At 53.0% G+C, this 16,309-nt stretch overlaps 7 protein-coding genes across 7 annotated transcripts; 2 read left to right on the plus strand and 5 right to left on the minus strand.

The window, feature by feature from the left end:
* Nucleotides 1-92: 92 nt before the first annotated feature.
* Nucleotides 93-2,027, minus strand: Z517_02908 (uncharacterized protein; the record flags this gene model as incomplete). Its single annotated transcript, XM_013432016.1, has 2 exons — nucleotides 93-216; nucleotides 421-2,027. The coding sequence occupies 2 exons, from the start codon at nucleotides 2,025-2,027 to the stop codon at nucleotides 93-95; spliced, it is 1,731 nt and encodes a 576-aa protein (XP_013287470.1).
* An 873-nt stretch (nucleotides 2,028-2,900) lies between these two features.
* On the minus strand, nucleotides 2,901-5,051 carry Z517_02909 (uncharacterized protein; the record flags this gene model as incomplete). The annotated part of the gene is made up of 9 exons (XM_013432017.1): nucleotides 2,901-3,063; nucleotides 3,151-3,225; nucleotides 3,306-3,352; nucleotides 3,451-3,665; nucleotides 3,782-3,859; nucleotides 3,913-4,030; nucleotides 4,080-4,518; nucleotides 4,574-4,661; nucleotides 4,712-5,051. The coding sequence occupies 9 exons, from the start codon at nucleotides 5,049-5,051 to the stop codon at nucleotides 2,901-2,903; spliced, it is 1,563 nt and encodes a 520-aa protein (XP_013287471.1).
* A 1,845-nt stretch (nucleotides 5,052-6,896) lies between these two features.
* On the minus strand, nucleotides 6,897-8,386 carry Z517_02910 (uncharacterized protein; the record flags this gene model as incomplete). Its single annotated transcript, XM_013432018.1, has 4 exons — nucleotides 6,897-7,339; nucleotides 7,395-7,567; nucleotides 7,622-8,079; nucleotides 8,147-8,386. 4 exons carry the CDS (start codon nucleotides 8,384-8,386, stop codon nucleotides 6,897-6,899), a joined length of 1,314 nt encoding a protein of 437 aa, XP_013287472.1.
* A 1,320-nt stretch (nucleotides 8,387-9,706) lies between these two features.
* Z517_02911 (uncharacterized protein) lies at nucleotides 9,707-11,656 on the minus strand (the record flags this gene model as incomplete). The annotated part of the gene is made up of 3 exons (XM_013432019.1): nucleotides 9,707-10,647; nucleotides 10,699-11,459; nucleotides 11,601-11,656. 3 exons carry the CDS (start codon nucleotides 11,654-11,656, stop codon nucleotides 9,707-9,709), a joined length of 1,758 nt encoding a protein of 585 aa, XP_013287473.1.
* A 183-nt stretch (nucleotides 11,657-11,839) lies between these two features.
* Z517_02912 (uncharacterized protein) lies at nucleotides 11,840-12,763 on the plus strand (the record flags this gene model as incomplete). The annotated part of the gene is made up of 4 exons (XM_013432020.1): nucleotides 11,840-12,436; nucleotides 12,486-12,544; nucleotides 12,594-12,658; nucleotides 12,708-12,763. 4 exons carry the CDS (start codon nucleotides 11,840-11,842, stop codon nucleotides 12,761-12,763), a joined length of 777 nt encoding a protein of 258 aa, XP_013287474.1.
* A 154-nt stretch (nucleotides 12,764-12,917) lies between these two features.
* Z517_02913 (uncharacterized protein) lies at nucleotides 12,918-14,081 on the plus strand (the record flags this gene model as incomplete). Its single annotated transcript, XM_013432021.1, has 2 exons — nucleotides 12,918-13,009; nucleotides 13,061-14,081. The coding sequence occupies 2 exons, from the start codon at nucleotides 12,918-12,920 to the stop codon at nucleotides 14,079-14,081; spliced, it is 1,113 nt and encodes a 370-aa protein (XP_013287475.1).
* Nucleotides 14,082-14,239: 158 nt separating this feature from the next.
* Nucleotides 14,240-15,549, minus strand: Z517_02914 (uncharacterized protein; the record flags this gene model as incomplete). The annotated part of the gene is made up of 2 exons (XM_013432022.1): nucleotides 14,240-15,018; nucleotides 15,138-15,549. The coding sequence occupies 2 exons, from the start codon at nucleotides 15,547-15,549 to the stop codon at nucleotides 14,240-14,242; spliced, it is 1,191 nt and encodes a 396-aa protein (XP_013287476.1).
* Between the last annotated feature and the right edge of the window lie 760 nt (nucleotides 15,550-16,309).

Consider the following 16,309-nt stretch of genomic DNA (forward strand, 5'->3'; position numbering starts at 1 on the left):
CTACCTCCCTCGTCCTCTTTCTCCCTTTCCTCTCACTTCTCCCTCTCGCTTTGTCTTTCTCCGCTATATACACACACCAGCCAGGCGAACCTCTACTTCTTCACCACCTCAAACCCGTCCCACGTCTTGAGCGCCTCCTTCGTCGCCGCGTCGTACGCGTCCACTCCGGCGAGGTAGAGGAGTTGCTCGCGTGGCTTTCCGGGGATGTTGGCGCCCCTGGTCGAACGAGGCGGGTTAGTAAGAAAATAAACGGGGATATGGAAAGTGGGAGGTGGAACAATGGGAAATGTAGAGCTAGAAATGCAAAAGTGACGCTTGATATGGGGCTTGGGCGTGGGTGGGCCATCGTAGCCCGCAACATGGTGTATCGAGAACATGGACAGGGACAGGGACAGAAAGAGAGAGAGCGAAAAAACTCACATGTACCAACTGTTCGTCTCCGGGTGCAACGTCAGGGCATTCATCTTCTGAATATCCTCGCGCCACTTGCTCGCAGCCTCCTCCTTGGCGTCGACGTACCGGATCCCTTCCTCCTTCATCTTCCGAATCGCGTCGCAGATCCAGTCGATCTGCATCTCGATGATGGGCGGGCCGTTGGACAAGCTCGTGGGGGCCTGCGGCGAATAGACCATGAACATGTTGGGCATCTTGCTGATGGCCAGGCCGAGGTGGGTGTACGTGCCCTCCTTCCACTTCTCCGTCAGGGGCACGCCGTCGGTGCCGATCAGACCGATGTCCTTGAGCGAACCGGTAACAGAGTCGTAGCCCGTGGCGAGGATGACAATGTCGAACTCGTGTAATTTGTCAGAAGTCCTGACGCCCGTCTCGGTGAACTCGACGATGGGCGTCGCCTTGAGGTCCACCACCGTCACGTTGTCCCGGTCGATCATCTCGTAGTAGTCCTGCTCGAGCGAGGGCCGCTTCGTGCCGAACCAGTGGCCCTGGTCCAGCGGCGCCAGCACGTCCCTCTTGAACGGGTCCTTGATCCGCTCGCGCACCTTCTTCGCCCAGAACTGGTAGATCTCGCGGTTCACGGCCTTGTCGGTCCCGTACTCGCGGTAGTTTGAGATGAGAAAGCTGAACCCGCCCCGCTGCCACAGGTCTTCCCAGTACTCGAGCCGCTCTTCGGGCGTGGCCTCGAAGAACGTCTTGGACGCCGGCGTGTACGGAAACCCGCTCCGGCACTGCTTCGCCGCGAGGAGGTAGGCCTGGTAGAAGTTCTTGGCGTCGTCTTGTTCCTCCTTGGTCAGTTTGCGTTGGTGCATCGGCAGCGCCACGTTCGGGGTGCGGATGAAGGCCGTCAACTGACAATCCTCGCGCGCGAGCTCCTGCACGATCTGTACACCTGTCGCGCCGGAGCCGATCACCCCGACTTTTTTCCCCTTGACGTCGAGACCCTCTTCCGGGTACAGGGCCGAGTGGATCAGGCGGCCTTTGAATTTGTCCAAATCCTTAAAGTCCGGGTAGTGCTTCTTGTAGGACGACCCCGTGGCCAGCACGAGGTATTTGGCCTTGGCGAGGCCGCCGTCGTCGGTGCGGACGTGCCACTCGTCAGTCTCGGTGTCGAACTTGGCCTCGACGACCACGGTGTTGAAGTACGCGTCCTTGCTCAGCTCCAGGGTCTTGTCGATGTGCTTGAAGTACTGCCTGAGTTCTTGGTGTCCCGGGAAGCGCTCGGTGAAATACCACTTCCTGTACACCTCGGGGATGGAGAGACTGTAGAAGGGCGTCTCGCTGTCGACGCGGGCCCCCGGGTACCGGTTCCAATACCACGTGCCACCAAAGTCCGAGCCAGCCTCGAAGAGCTTGACCCTCAGTCCCATTTTGCGGAATTGGTAGAGGCCGTACATGCCCCCGAACCCGCCACCCACGATCAACACATCGGTGGTGATGTTGTGGATGTTGTCCGTGGGTTGCCCGTTGGTGAGAACGCCGCTCGTCCCGTTGGAGACGCCATTGGGAATGCTTTCTTTCTCCGTGTGCGCGGCCGTGTCAAAATCCGAGGGACGATTGGGTATAGCTGCCATGGTGCAGGGAGTGACTCCTTTCTGCCAGAAAAGCAACTGCCCAATTCGCTTTTTTTTTTTTATATAGCAACAACCGACTTCGACAGGGTGGGACACGGGTATAACGTTATATTGGGAAGATGCACGGACAGCAATTCGGACGAGTCGAAGTCGCACGACTTCAACCTCGGCCCGCCCATCCAGCACCGAGTTTCTGACAATGGCAGACCATGGTTACCCCTCCACGTAAACTTGGCCCTGTACACGTCGTCCGGTGCTGGTGCCGTTCATTCCGTTAAGCGCGGGAATCTGGGGAAGCGGGGATTTGCTCAAGCGGATTGGGACTTCGTTAACGTAAGCCTCTCACGTTAGGGAAGAGGGAAGGAGGAGATCCTCGGTAGTGAAGCCTCGGCATTCTACCTGACAGCGTCGGATCCGACTCATGATAATTCTGGTTGTCGTCGATCAATCTCGATCAATCTCGTTCATGAAGGAGAAAGATAACAGTCGGATCCGAGAAGTGAGTAATAGAGACAGAAAGGGAAGAGGGTGTGAGAGGGGGCAGGGCAGCCTTTGCCGCGTCTGGCGAGACTCAGTCACTGTCATGGGTTGAGGCCACCCAGTACCCGTACATTCGTGGCCAGATTACAAGGTACAGGTACTTACATCGAGGTCAGTCAGTCAGTTAGTCACTCGGTGGAAAAAGGGGAAGCCGGTTCTTACAATTGCCTATGTCCCTGTATATTGGTGCAGGCTCGATTGTGCATTGATTTGATGTATTCAACATTCGCATATCTCTATATTCTTTTCCCCCGAGTCTCAATTTCTTGCTTCGCCATGTCACATGGTTTGTCCCTGCTTTGACCGCCTACCTCTGATCTCTCACCCTCACTCTCAGTAGATGTACCGAAAGTTCAGATTCTCCCGGTCCGTCAAGTCGCCAAACGCGGTGGCGTCGAGGTCCCGTTCGTGGTGCCCCTGAATCTTGTCGCGACGTGCGTTTTCATACTTCATCAAGACCCAAAAGACGATGATGATACAGACTTCGAGGAGATGACTATTTTTGTGGCATTAGTTCCCGCCGATCCTGCGCATGTGGTAGGGATGTGAGGCGGGGGGGGGGGGGGGGGTTGCTGGTGCATACCTGACAATCATGCTCCAAATGCCCAAGGTATATTCAGGGGCTTGATCGGTCTTGTAGAAGAACGGTCCGGCAATGCTGTTTTGGCGGGAAGAAACACGGTCAGTCATATGCTCAGATTTTCACCCTCACTTTGGAAAAAAAAAAAAAAGACTTACTTTCCAGTACAATATCCCAAGAACAAAACAGCGTTGGTAACCACTTTCTACATTGTCACTGTCAATCAAGCGGGCCAAAAACCACCAAGAACCCAAGATTAAGGTCGCTTGAAAGGAAATAATCCAATCTTTTCAAACAACATACCTTTGTATGCCCCGCAGTGTTGGCAATCTGGAGCGACAGAATCATCACAAACGCCGCATTGTACGGCCCAGTGAGCAGATAGCAGAAGTACCGCCCAACGTGGTGCTTTTCGTCAACAAAGCAAAGCCCAAAGGCGCCTGCGATGTTGGGGCACAGGAATAGCAAAATGAACTTGCAGCGGTTGTTGTTGGGGAAGCGATTGTTCAAGAAGACGCCTGGAACCAACAATATCAGCAAGACCCTTTGAGAACGGATTGATTCATAGGAAAGGTTCGAACAGCCAATGTGCATTGTGCGCTATGCGCTAGTAGGAGAAAGCGTGCGAACGTACATGTCAATATCGACAAGATAATGAAGAAGCCATATGGGATCTGCATAAGCGTGGTGACGAGGGTCGAAAACCCAAAGCCTGTAGAATCTGTCAATTCTCACCCCAGAATCGTGCGGGCAAAACACAGTCACCTTTGATAATAAGAGTACCGAAATTCGATATGCCACCGTTGGGTATGTTTCCGACAACGCCCAGCATGAAGAACAGGTACAGTTTGATGTCCGTGAAGGCTTCCCAGATCTGGTATGGCTGTTTTCCAAGAAACATGTTAGCCGGGGGTCTCATGCGTGACGGGGACTTTGCATGCCTTTAGAATTTTACATTCCACACCGGTTTGATTGCTCATGAGCCGTTCAACAGCAATTCTCTTCTCTCGATCATTCAAGAATTTGGCCGTGACGGGACTGTCTGGCATGAAGATGGCGATGACAATTCCCCAAGCGCAACATAGCGCCCCGATGATGATGAACTCGTACCTCCAGGATGCCAACGCACCTCTGATGTGACCGATGGCGTAGCCGAGAAGGCCACCCAGGGCGATGCCGAGACCATTTGCCGTGTACCATAGTCCGATGCGCAGTGGCTGCTCGCGTCGGGTGTACCACATGCAGGTAATGAGCATGAAAGAAGGGTCCGAGCAGGCTTCAGCAGCGCCGGCAAGGGCTCTCAGGACACCGAGGGTAGCGAAACTGCTACAAGCAGCCTGAAGCATGAGAAAGAATCCCCACATGAATATACTATCCTGTGTCAGTCGGCTGAAGTGCATTTTCAGAAGAATATGGCTCGACGTACTTGACGCCAAGGTATTTGCCCAAAGGAAGTCTTTGCATCAAGAAATTGGTGGGAAATGCCCACGCCAGGAAGCCAAAGTAGAAAAGACCTAAAGGTTCTCAGCCCAAAAGCCGTCGATGTATGTCCAGGTCAACTTACTGCTGAGCCAACTGTACTGGGTTCCGTGGAGGTTGAGATCGTCGCGAATGCCGAAGATGGCGGCGTATGACAGGGTCGTCTTGTCGATATAGAAGAAGGCATAGTTGACAGCGATCAGCGGAAGGATCAAGAAGTCGATCTTTCGAATGAGTTTCTTTTCTTCCGCCTCGTCAATCGGGATATGTAGATCGTCTGCATCGGTGAACAGCTTCAAGGCGACATCACCATCCTGGTGCTTGGACTTTTCCGAAAATCTGAATTTGTGTGGAGTAGGGGGCAGGTTCAAGCTCTCGATTTCGTTGTGCGCCGAGATGGCCTTGTTGTCGATGTTATCTGCCATGATGTCGGTCCACAGTCCACGATCTGCAAAGTCGGAATCTGGTCGCGTGCTTTCGCTTCAGAGATTTCCCCTGCAATGGTGAGAGAACGAACAAGGCTCACAAAGAGACAATTTAAGGAATGAGGAATCGGGGAAGGAAAGCGAAGAAGAAGATGACAAGGAGTGGCAACGATCTTCTCCATCGCTTCTTAGACTCGGAGACCAGTTCGAACATATGATGATATGTATGATGGTGGACCAGCGAGTCCAGGGTATGCAATGACGTTCCACTTTGTTGGCTGTTTGCTTGAGGACGAATTCCGCCGTTGCATCTCGTATCCAGAAATTGGCTTGAATTGCTTGGCTTGCTTGTCATGTTGTCGAATCAGAACCTGGACTCGACGTCTATCCTTGTAGACGATCTCCAGGATCCCCTATCCGGGCCATAGAAGTTTGCGGGGTTGGAAGGCTTTGTGGAACTCAGTGGCTAGATGCTCCGACGGGACACAGTCCTTCGGCCGTTGCTACGCCGAGCTGATATTGGAGACGGATGTTCTACCGATCTTGGCCTTGTGGACTGGACAGCATGGATGTTATTGTGCCCTGTAAATTCTGGCACATCAAAGTCCCCAAGCTATTGTTGTCGATGAACATGACGTGACCTCGCAATTGATTCCAGTACTCACACTGGCTATCGTCTCAGGACCTGGGTGTCCAGCTCTTACACCAGAAAGCTGGCCGAGAGGTCGACTTCCACCTCATCCTCAAACAGTAAATTGAGTATTGTGTGGGGGAAGAACTGGCCCCACGTGGAGAAGAGGGCAGAGGGAGGCATGCATGCAGATCGCCATGTCTGTCTGTCTGGGCAGAGGTCGACATTCCACCGGGACGTCTATCCCTTGGTCCTGGTGCCGTCGGTCGCACATAATAGCCACATCCAGCTTACATCGTCCGTAAAGAGGCGACGGCTGACCGGTCCGGCACGGCCAAGAGACCGTAAGATGAGCAAGGCCATCTATCAGATGATCGTAGCTGTGGAAGAAGAGAAGATTGCAGCTGGTCTTTCCGAGATCAGGCCGTAGAATCAGCAAAAGTGCTCGGTGTTGCGTCCAGGGGTAAAATGTCAAGTGCGTACAGCCATTTGTCAAGATAGGTCTAGTCGGCCTTGACGCGTATCCCTAGCCGGGTTGTAAGTTCGAAGCAGATCAAAGAGCACTATTGCAATGACTCGACTTGACTTGGAACCCCTGTTTGAGAGATTGTGGAATGACGAGGACAAACAAGGTCAGCCGCCAGCTTCGTTTGACACGTGCTTTGGTTTCGTCAACGCGATTCTGCTTGGAATCATTCTCTCTATCACCAAAGCATTTGAGTTCCTGACATTGACGGATGTAAACGACACGATAGGGTGACAGGTGAACGAACGCGGTTGCGCGGGTAGCGGCGTAGAGTGCGGAGTAGCGCTTGAAGGATTAATGCTCCGCCGTATTAAGAGGAGCAGAGGACCGGCAGTGCACTCTGGCCAAATTACTACTTCATCGATCCTCCACCTCCTCTTCCTCTGTTCTACTGCATACCACCAACATGAGCTCGACTCTTCTTTTAAAATTTAGGAAGACATTCTGTTGGTACCTAAGATACACTGCTGCACTCTCTGCTTACTGGGTCTACACTTTCCAATGCCAGTGCTACCTTGACCACTAGAGCGCTTCTATCCCTCTCACTCGCTTGCGGAAAGAGACAACAGGCACTTAGAATTAAAAAGGCCGAAAGAAAGAAGAAATTGACCCATACTCGCTCGCTCACATGAATGAAATGATCTCCAGGGCATTGGCGTAACCCATTCTCCCAAAGCTGTCAATAATTTCAACTGTCCAAAACGACGTGAATGTTCAACCTTGGATCTCGAACCGAGTTGACGAACCCGGCCACAATGTCCGCCGAGATGCTCTCGGTAAAGTTTGTACCGTCGGGCAAAACCACGATATGTGCAGTGCCTGCACTCCCGTCGAACACTACTGCGGCCTTTGTGAATCCGTTGATGGGCCGCTGGAACCAGTTCGAGTCGCCTTTGGCTTTAACCCCGTGCCAGGTAGACTTGCACTTCTGATTGCCGGGGTCCAGAACCTCAAAGACATCGAACTCGCCGCAGCCGGAACTCCAGCAGGAGCAACTTCCGTACTGAATCGTGCGAGGAATTTGAGCGTTCAAGATCCATGCTGCAGGCATGTCGCCATTGAACCCAGTGTTGCCGGACAGGGGCATACTGAATTCAAGCAGAAAGAGCTTGGAAGGACCATCGAAGCCATCTGTCAACCTTGTTAGATGAAGGCCCCTGAACAAAAATGGGCGGACCGAACTTACGGTAAGCAACGGTTCCATCCCGGACTGTCCCACAGGAGCCATCCGAGCATGGACGGTCGGTCATGATGACGTACTCGCTGTTATCCGGGACCAAAACGTCTGCCAGTGGGACTGGAGACGAAACACCCGCACTGTTGTCTGCTGAGGCATAGGATAGCGACAATCCCCAAACGCTATCAAGTTATCAGCAAGGTGAGACTCCGCAAAGAGGTTGTGCGAGAACTCACGTGTCGAATACACCTGAACCCTGTCCGCCGTGGTGGTTCAAGAAGACAAGTCCATCCGCAATGCCTTGTTCCGCAGCATAATAGGCCTGTCTTCCCCACTGGCCCGAGCCTGCATTCATACTTGCCTTGGGAGGAGCGGGAGGGTGTGCAGGACTTCCTGATCCAGGTGCAGGTGTTGCAGCTGCTGCTCCGGCGCCGCCCCCTGCGTACTGATTCTTCCATGACACGACGTCTCCATTGATAGTGGCTGTGATCCAGTCTCCGACACCACGCTTGTCCTCCACATGCCCTGCACCACCGAATTCATTGGCCCCATGACCCTTTTGATTATGTAGATGTCTGTGCAAGTGTGACCGTTGTTGAGGGTTGGGTTCCAGCGATCGCTTTGTGTTATCGGAGCCAGGAGTGTAGAATGCGAATTGTTTCAAATGAATCGGCCCACGGAAGTGCCATGATATCTACCAAGTAACCGGATGTAAGTCGAAATCGCACCTCTCAATCAGAATGATTTAGATCGTGCCTTACCTCTCCGTCCATGGGCGCCATCCCTCCTTGATAGCTCTGTGCTGCGAAATCACACGCCCCATTCGCTCCCATGTTCGACACCCTCTGGTACTGGCCCGCGGTGCCGAAATTCGAGTATGAGATGGCCTGGACCGGATCGCAGTACCAATTACCCTTTTCCTCATAGCAATTATTGTTTTGGGCGAGAGCGACGCTCGCAGCCGCGACGAGCAGGGCACCGACCCTACCACCGCACTTCATCTTCGACACCGATTTGTTTGTTTTTTCTGCTTCTTCACAAAAAGACAGGGGACTCGCCGGCTTCTCTTAAGATATACTGAGTACCGTGTCTTGCGCGGCGGGTGCTTGGAAAAATGTGGGCCTTGTTTCAATATGGTTGATAGCCTTTTTCTGTCGCGCACAAGCTTCCGAAACGTTGCTGTCGTGTCACCTTTGAAGCACGGGAATAGGGAGAAGGGAGATCAAAAAAGGGGGGAGGGGTTAATTTTCTTTATTGAAAGCGTACGAGGTACAAAAGAAAAGAAAAGGACAGTTTCTTTGAAATGGCAGTACTTCTTCATACTAGAGTGACGTGCAAACGGTGCCCTCACCTTGTGATCCACTTACTGTTTGCAGCGAGACGCAGAGACATCTTTGCTTGCGTCCACTGGGGTTGTGAAATGCGAGGCTTGGTCAAGCTCTTGGCGATAGCGAGCACAGATCACAGGGTTGGCGTTGGTCAGGGTGACGGACGCTGTGTGCATGAATGATGAGAGAGAGAGAGTGTGTGTGTGGAAGCACTCCAAGTGACTCTGGAGCTTGGAATACCTACTGTACAGGAGTATGTGAGTGGCAGGGGGTGAAGAAAAGGGAAAAAAACGGAAAAGGTGAGGCAGCGCAACCCAAACCAAGAAAGTCCAAGACCCCATGGAGTAAAAGTGACCCACCAACCACATATTCAAGGGGCCAGACAAGGAACAAATCCGAACGCGATTGACCAAAAGGGCATAAAGGCCATTGGACGGCGATCATGGCGCCGCCGGAAACGAAACAACGGGACAAAGGCCAAGGACAAGTCAAGACGGAAACATCCAGACCACACGACCTCCCAAGGACCTCCCAAGCACGTCCGGCTGGAATACTTGTATATACGGTTTGATTGCTCCAAGACTCGATTTCTCGTCGCATTCCACAGAGCCGCGTGGACTCAATCTGTCTGTGCTCAGTGATCAGTGCTGCTCACATTCCATTCCAGTCTTGTGCCTGAAGTCTGGACACTCGGCGCTGGCCTGATGCGAATAAAGAGTCGATCCCATGGACTATTTCAGGCGGGGAACTCCCAGTCTTGACATGGCACTGAGAGCGATGGTCATCATGGTCATTTGACATGGTATCATTCATGCTCATCGTGCTGACGACGGCTAGCACTGCAGGCGCATATTGCGCTCGTTCTCTATCAACCCACAAAACAGCCTCCAACGCCAATTTCCCAGCCTCTTGCTGGGCCAAGTATCCCCCCCCAGCTCCATGCAGATGCCCGTCATTGTTGGTTCGTGATTCGTGTGCGTGACGCCGCCCTTCCTACTCCTTTTCTCGGTTCTTGAGTTTTGTCCAACCACTCTTGCCCTTACCCCGGACCCCCTCCTCCTCTCCACCAGGTGTCATGATGCTTCTCGCATCATCATACTCCTTCCCATCCATTGGTCTCGTCTTGATGAAGACGGCTTCGTCCATCTTCTCTCCCCCATCATTCCATTCCTGCTGATCTAGTAGTTCCCATTCGGCATTGTTCATCTCGGCGAGGAGATGCTTCTTCAAAGGGTCAGAGATCTTGGAATATCGGTTTAGGTGCCAGTGGCGGGACGGATTATCTCCGGCTGCAGTGGCAGACCCAAGGAAAGTGTGGGCTGAGTTGTGGGAATACGAGCCAAGACGTGCTGGGAACGCGTTGGCCTTATCATCAATGACTGGCGAGGACGTGCTCTGAGATCTGTGGTGACGATTGCGAGCGTTGCGTTGGGTGAGGACTCGGGTCACTGCAGTAGATTGCGCAGGAGCTAAAATCATCTGGAACAAATTGCGACCAATGTCACATGCATCCTCCCACGTTTCGGTGCCTGCAACGAAACCTTGAGTGCGAGAAAGCCACGCGACATCCCATGCCAGGAGAGAGACGCCTTCAATAAAGTAGCTGAACGCAAGGGGTTCCTTCTTGGCAAACTGAGCGACAGATTCGTTGTGGTCGTCAGAGCCAATGTACAGTGGACGGGGCTTCGGAGACGAGCTGAGATCCATTCTGGAAGCGGTAGGACTACCGGGTGCAGAAAGACTCGATCCACTGCCGGGGAAGGTGATGCGTTGTCCAAGGTACGAGGTAAGCGGGGGGTTGATGGTTGCAAGTGGGTAATCTCGGTGAGGCAGGGTGATTTCAGCAGGGAGTCGGATACCCAGGTAAAAAGAGCAGAGGAAAATGAGCCGAGTGACATTAGCCAGGGCGGCGGTGAGTTCAGTGCATCGCATGTCTGTATGATCAGTTAGTTGGGGAACTGGGGGACGCGTGTCGGTGGTCTTACTATTGATCTCCTTCAAATCTGGCAATAAGAGACCAGCAATAGAGTGGCGATCCTTGATAGCACCGTTTTTGGTCTTCTTCCTCGAGTGATGGAGCCTCAACAGACCGGCAGCTTCTCGACAGAGAATGGCACGAGTATCGACTGTCTTCTCATGAAGCGCGTCGTATTGTGCCTTGAGCTTCTCCCCATTTTCTTTGAGCTCCTCCATTCTCTTCTTGTAGTTCCTAGCCTGGGCTTGTTTCGCTGCAGCGAGGTTGGCTCTCCGCTCCTCTAGGTTCTTCTTCAAAGCCTCTGCATGCTCTTTCTTTTCTTGTAATTCCTTCTGCCTGACAACGAGTTCGCGTTGCATATCTTCTTCTTGTTCCTTGGCCCGCTGTTCTTCAATTCTTTCCTGCTGTCTTTGCCAGGCCTTTCTCAATCTGGCAGTTTCTTCATCGAGGGGTTGTTCAGGCTCAGGACCAACAATAGCTTCCACCTTCTTTCCGAGGGACTCTTTCTCGAGCAGAACTCGCGCGAGGTCAAAGCGACAATTGTAGAGCAGGTTGTTCACACAATTTGCGCAGTTGACGCTTGTGTCTTCGGCCAGGTGTTTGTGACAGACTGGACAATCCATCTTGACGGTTTCTACGTTGATGTACGTAGAGTCGGTAGAAGAGCCAGTAGAAGTCAGGGGGATCTCGATCTCATGTTCAGTGGTCTCGTCGTCTTTAACCTCCGCATCCAGCGATTTCGGCGGTGGCGCGGTTTCACTGACAAGAAATCTGTAACCATGATGTTAGAATGAGGCTTGTCTCATGTGCAGTGTGCATCGAGCACGATTATAGCAACGGCGCTGGCATTGTCACCAGGGCGACATCAAATCGTCAAAGAGAGGCACGGGAACTGGAATAGGCACGACTTACCTGTCGCGAAGCGATCTGAGGCTTAGGCTAGGCCTAGACCGTCTGGGCTGCGACATGACGTAGACGTGGAAGACGAGATAGTGCACGTGATTTGGTGAGAGATGCTAATGTAAAAGAGGTTAAGCGTCTACACACGCGTCGTGCCGATATTTAACCGAAGATGGACCAGGCGAGAAGGCTGTGAGGTCCTTCAAGCGTCGAATTTTCATCTCTCAAAGTCCACCAGCAGTCTCGCCAAGATGGACGCACCGAATAGCATTGATGCTGATGTTATAACTTTTCCGACTGCGAACGAGGGGAAGCAAACACCTCCTCCTCAATTGAATACAGACGCGACAACTGTAATCCATTCCTCACCACTACCGGACAGATCCAGGTCCAGACAAGGCAGTCGGGCTCGAAAACGTACAAACGAGGAGATCTATCAGCCACCTGAAATTGCGAAGTCGAGTCCTACAAGTACAAGGCTCCAGAGAACTGCAACTCTCCCAACAATGCCCGAGGCTGAAGCATCCCATGCTTGGACCAAGACTTTCGAGCATCAAGGCCCGCCTCAAACCGGTGAGAACACCTCGTTTCAGCCAGCCGGTAGAGAGACTGTTGCAGTCCCTGCTCCGTTACCCCAACGCAATGGTTTTGTCAAAGAGATCTACGACTATCAACAGCAACTAGAGCTCGAATTCCGAGAGTTCGAGCGAGCGATGAACGAGAGAGACATCTCTGTAGACTTGGATGCAATCGATTGGGACGAACTTGAAGCGCGGTATAATAGGGAGATTCAGCCTTGCCTTGCAGCTGAGAGGGAGATTATGGAAGAGTTCAATGCCCGCTCCGCGGTAGGCAGCTATTTTCACGAGCAGGCAAGAGGAGGCTAATTAGTTGCAGCAATTCTCGCTCTATATGCAAGTATCAAACGAACATGAATCTGAGAGGGCCATCAAGAGGTATGTAAACGCTCTGTTGCTGGTGGCAAGCAATCTGACATCCATGCAGACTTCGCACACGGATCGCTCTTGCTCAAAATTCGGAGAAGTTATTAGCCGAGAAACAAGCCCACCGTGAGTAACAAGGGCTTATTGCACAGTACTTCGCTCACCTTTTCTTCAGACACAAACGTTCTTGAGGCTTTTCAGAGTGCTATGGCGCTCTTAGGCAGTCTTTGAGAACGTTGCGAATCGTGCTGTGAAACGGGGAACTCGACTACGTCATGCGGTACTGACCATTGGCGCAAAACGTGATTGTCCACACTTGTGACCAGGACTCTTGATCGTCTTGTCGCTTGATGGTTGCTACCAAGATGAGCATTGTATGCCCGTGATGTCTGATGAGTCAAAGTCAAATGCAGACAGAGATCTTCTCGCGCGGCTAAATGCACTGAAAACGTCGACGGTGTCTTTTGAGCAGACAAAGTAAATGAATGACTCTTCTCAACCCTTGGACATTGAGCTGATGCCTTTTAGTTTTCAGACACCTCTCGGGAGAGCGCCTCCTGTTTCGCTTGATCCTACCCCGGCTCGTGCCCTCCACTCAGACCTTCTGACAAGATGGAAATCTCTCGGAGGCAGTCCTTCTTCGGCTCTTCAAGACCCCGCTACTTCGGCCCCAAAGTCTGAGGACGAGAAAACAGTGGAGGAACTCCTGGCAGATTTAGGGCCTTCGGATGCGTGGGAAGTCGGACAGAGTGAAGAGGAACAGGTCGCAGATCTGCTGCGGACTGCAAAGTCAGCGCTGGCAGATGCGTCACACACAAAAAGTGAAGGATTAGGCGCAGACCAAGCTGAAGGCACAACAGAAGGGGAGGACAACATATCTACAAAGCTCCCGCCGATTGATGTTTCGGTGTTTCAGCCCGGGCCCGAAACAGAAGAGAGCCCAGTCACCGCGGTAGGCAACAACAAGCTGAAAGACACTTTGGACCAGGAGGCAGATGAATTGTTGGCAAGGATCCTAGACGAGGCCAGGCTTGAATCTGCAGAGACACAGGACCAAAACACGAGTCTCCCAGAGGAGGACGCTGAAGAGAATACCTCCCCGAGAGATATAGAGCATGCGAATCCTAGTTCTGAGCGGGACGCGTCTTCTTTTGACCTCCCCACCACACCTTCCAAACTGCCAGACCCGTCCAACCCAACCAAGCCGTCAAATGAAGACGACGACGACGACCTCGCCTCTCGCTTTGCCGGCCTATCCCTCCCGGCAGTCCCGACGGGCATAAAATCCACCAAGGCAACCTCGTCCACGCCAAAGCCCAAGATCGGCTTCACCGACGAGGAGATCGACACGTGGTGCATCATCTGCAACGACGACGCCACGCTGCAGTGCATCGGCTGCGACGGGGACCTCTACTGCACGAACTGCTGGGTGGAGGGTCACAGGGGCGAAAGCGCCGGGTTCGAGGAACGCAGCCACAAGGCAATCCAATATGTGAAGGGGGGCGGGAAGAAAAAAGCGCCCAAGAGGAGAGTCATGATGGGTGCTTGACACACATACACAAACACACACTTTGTCACCAACGGTGGTGGCGGTGGTTAGTCGCCGACTGATGACCCGGTTTTGCCATTATTAACTAAAATTTATTTAATCCTCAAGATGGTGCGAAATCCCCAGAACGAAGCCCTTCCGAAGAGACACGTTTTTTTCTACACGCTCTCCTTTCCATCCTCTTGTGCCTGCGGCTCAGTTTTGTGGGTGGCTCTGCCGATCTTGTGTGCATGCGCCCTGTTCGGCTCGCCAGGCGGAACGATGAAATACATGATGCCATGGAAAACACTGGCCACCAGAGGTGCCACCCAGTGCACCCAGTGCCAGCCGGGAAAATGGCTGCCCACGTACACACCGAAACACCTTGCCGGGTTCAGGCTCGCACCGCCGTACGCCGGCAGACTGAATGCTGTGCATAACGCCAGACTCCCCACGGCCAAGCCGACAAAGATCGGTCCGAGGGCAGGGCCAAAGATCTCGCGCTGGCGGGGATCCAGACCGACCCCGAACGCGAGGATGAGCAAGAGCAGGTCGCTGATGACTTCAATGGTGAATGCGCTCGAGACAGGAGTTCCCATGCCCTCGAAGAGATAGCACCCTCCAACCTTGAATTCTCTGGTATTCGCTGCCGCCCTCAACAGCAGGCCCGCAAGAGCACTGGCTGAGATCTGCGCCACCAGGTACAACACCAGACGGGGAAAGGTGGTTAACCTCGCGAAAAAAGTCCCAATGGTGATTAAGGGATTCATATGGCCTCCGGACACGGCACCGAAGGAGAAGATCAGTAGCGCGAGGAGGATTATGTTGATTGGCGCTGCGATCAGAGGGCCCAGGAAATACGAACGGCTGAAGGGACCGGATGTCTCTGACGGTAACGGCGGAGGGGTGTTTGGAGAGAGACTGTTCCAAGCTGAGGCCCAGACGAAGATCATGGTGCCTAAAGACAAGTTATCGTCAGCATCATTCGATTACCAGACAACATGTTCCGCCGTGCGCACATCTCCCGATTCAATAGCCCAAACATCTCGCCAGCAACCACCAGAGGGAATGGCTCACCGACAAACTCGACCATGGAGGCCTTCCAGAGCTCCACCTCCCGAAACCCTCGAAGATCGAAACTTTCCTTCAAGGTCAGATTGGGTGCGGCATCGGGCACCTTTTTTAGCAACTCCTCATTCTGGGGGTCGGAGCGGTCAAGGGTGAATTCTAGGTTGCCGCCCAAACGACCGGCGAAGGGGGCGCTCAGAGAGCCGCCCCGGCGCCTGCGAGCTGCGAGCGAGTTCGAGTTGAACGTCTGCCTCGTAGCGGTGGTGGACATTTCGTAAGCGCTCGTCGCGGGGAAGTGGTCGGGGACGGTGAGACAGGGGCGGAAGGTGGGAGAGAGGGGAGGTGTGGGAGCCTTGGACTGGTGTTCCTCCGTGGTGGGCTGTGCGTGTTGCTGTAGCGGTGCGTGATTCGGATCAGTCATGGACGCTGATGCTGTTTCGGAACCGGCTGGCCTTCAAGAGACAAGACTGCGGATGTCTGAAAGGCAGCGATACACCGCCACGACAGCGCGGGAATTGATTGAGGTATACGGCTGGCTCGCTCGTCAGTCGATCGACGACTGGTTCTCTGGCCTCTTTAGTCCAAGCGTTATTGTTTCGCTCGACAAAACACCAGACTGGTCAACAGCATCAACGAGTTCTCTCCTCCACTCCCACTTCTTGTGGTGAAATCACCCTCTCTTCAGCTCTCCCTCCTGTTTTTCTATTGTCGCGGCCCTTTTCTTCTCCGATCCTTCTCCTCTTTCTTCCTTCCTTTGTCTTCCAATAATGAGTATTCCGGAGAATCAGGATCAGACTTTCAAGTCGATGAATTGATTGTGGGAATACCTGGGTATCGGGTATGCCGTAACGGTAACGGCAACGGTACTAGGTAGTGATAAATGGCAATGATATCTCAAAACATTTCTTCCATCGCACCGGGGTTGTGGTGTTTTACAACAGGCGACAGACAGACAGACGGACGGACGTACAGAGAGCGGGAGATAAAGCCCTCAACTTCAATCAATGCCAGCCAAAACAAAAGATAGGCCAAAGAACCCGTCTGAAATCTTTATTCAAGATGGCCAGTGTCAATCTCAATCTTGTCGTGTTTGGTTCAATGGGCGCGAAGGGGAAGGGCAGCAGAAAGAAAGAAAAGACGAGTAACTTTTTGATGGATGAGAAAGGAAACTCCAATGGCTC

Source organism: Fonsecaea pedrosoi, assembly GCF_000835455.1.
Source record: "Fonsecaea pedrosoi CBS 271.37 unplaced genomic scaffold supercont1.2, whole genome shotgun sequence".
In the NCBI taxonomy this organism is placed as follows: Eukaryota; Fungi; Ascomycota; class Eurotiomycetes; order Chaetothyriales; family Herpotrichiellaceae; genus Fonsecaea; species Fonsecaea pedrosoi.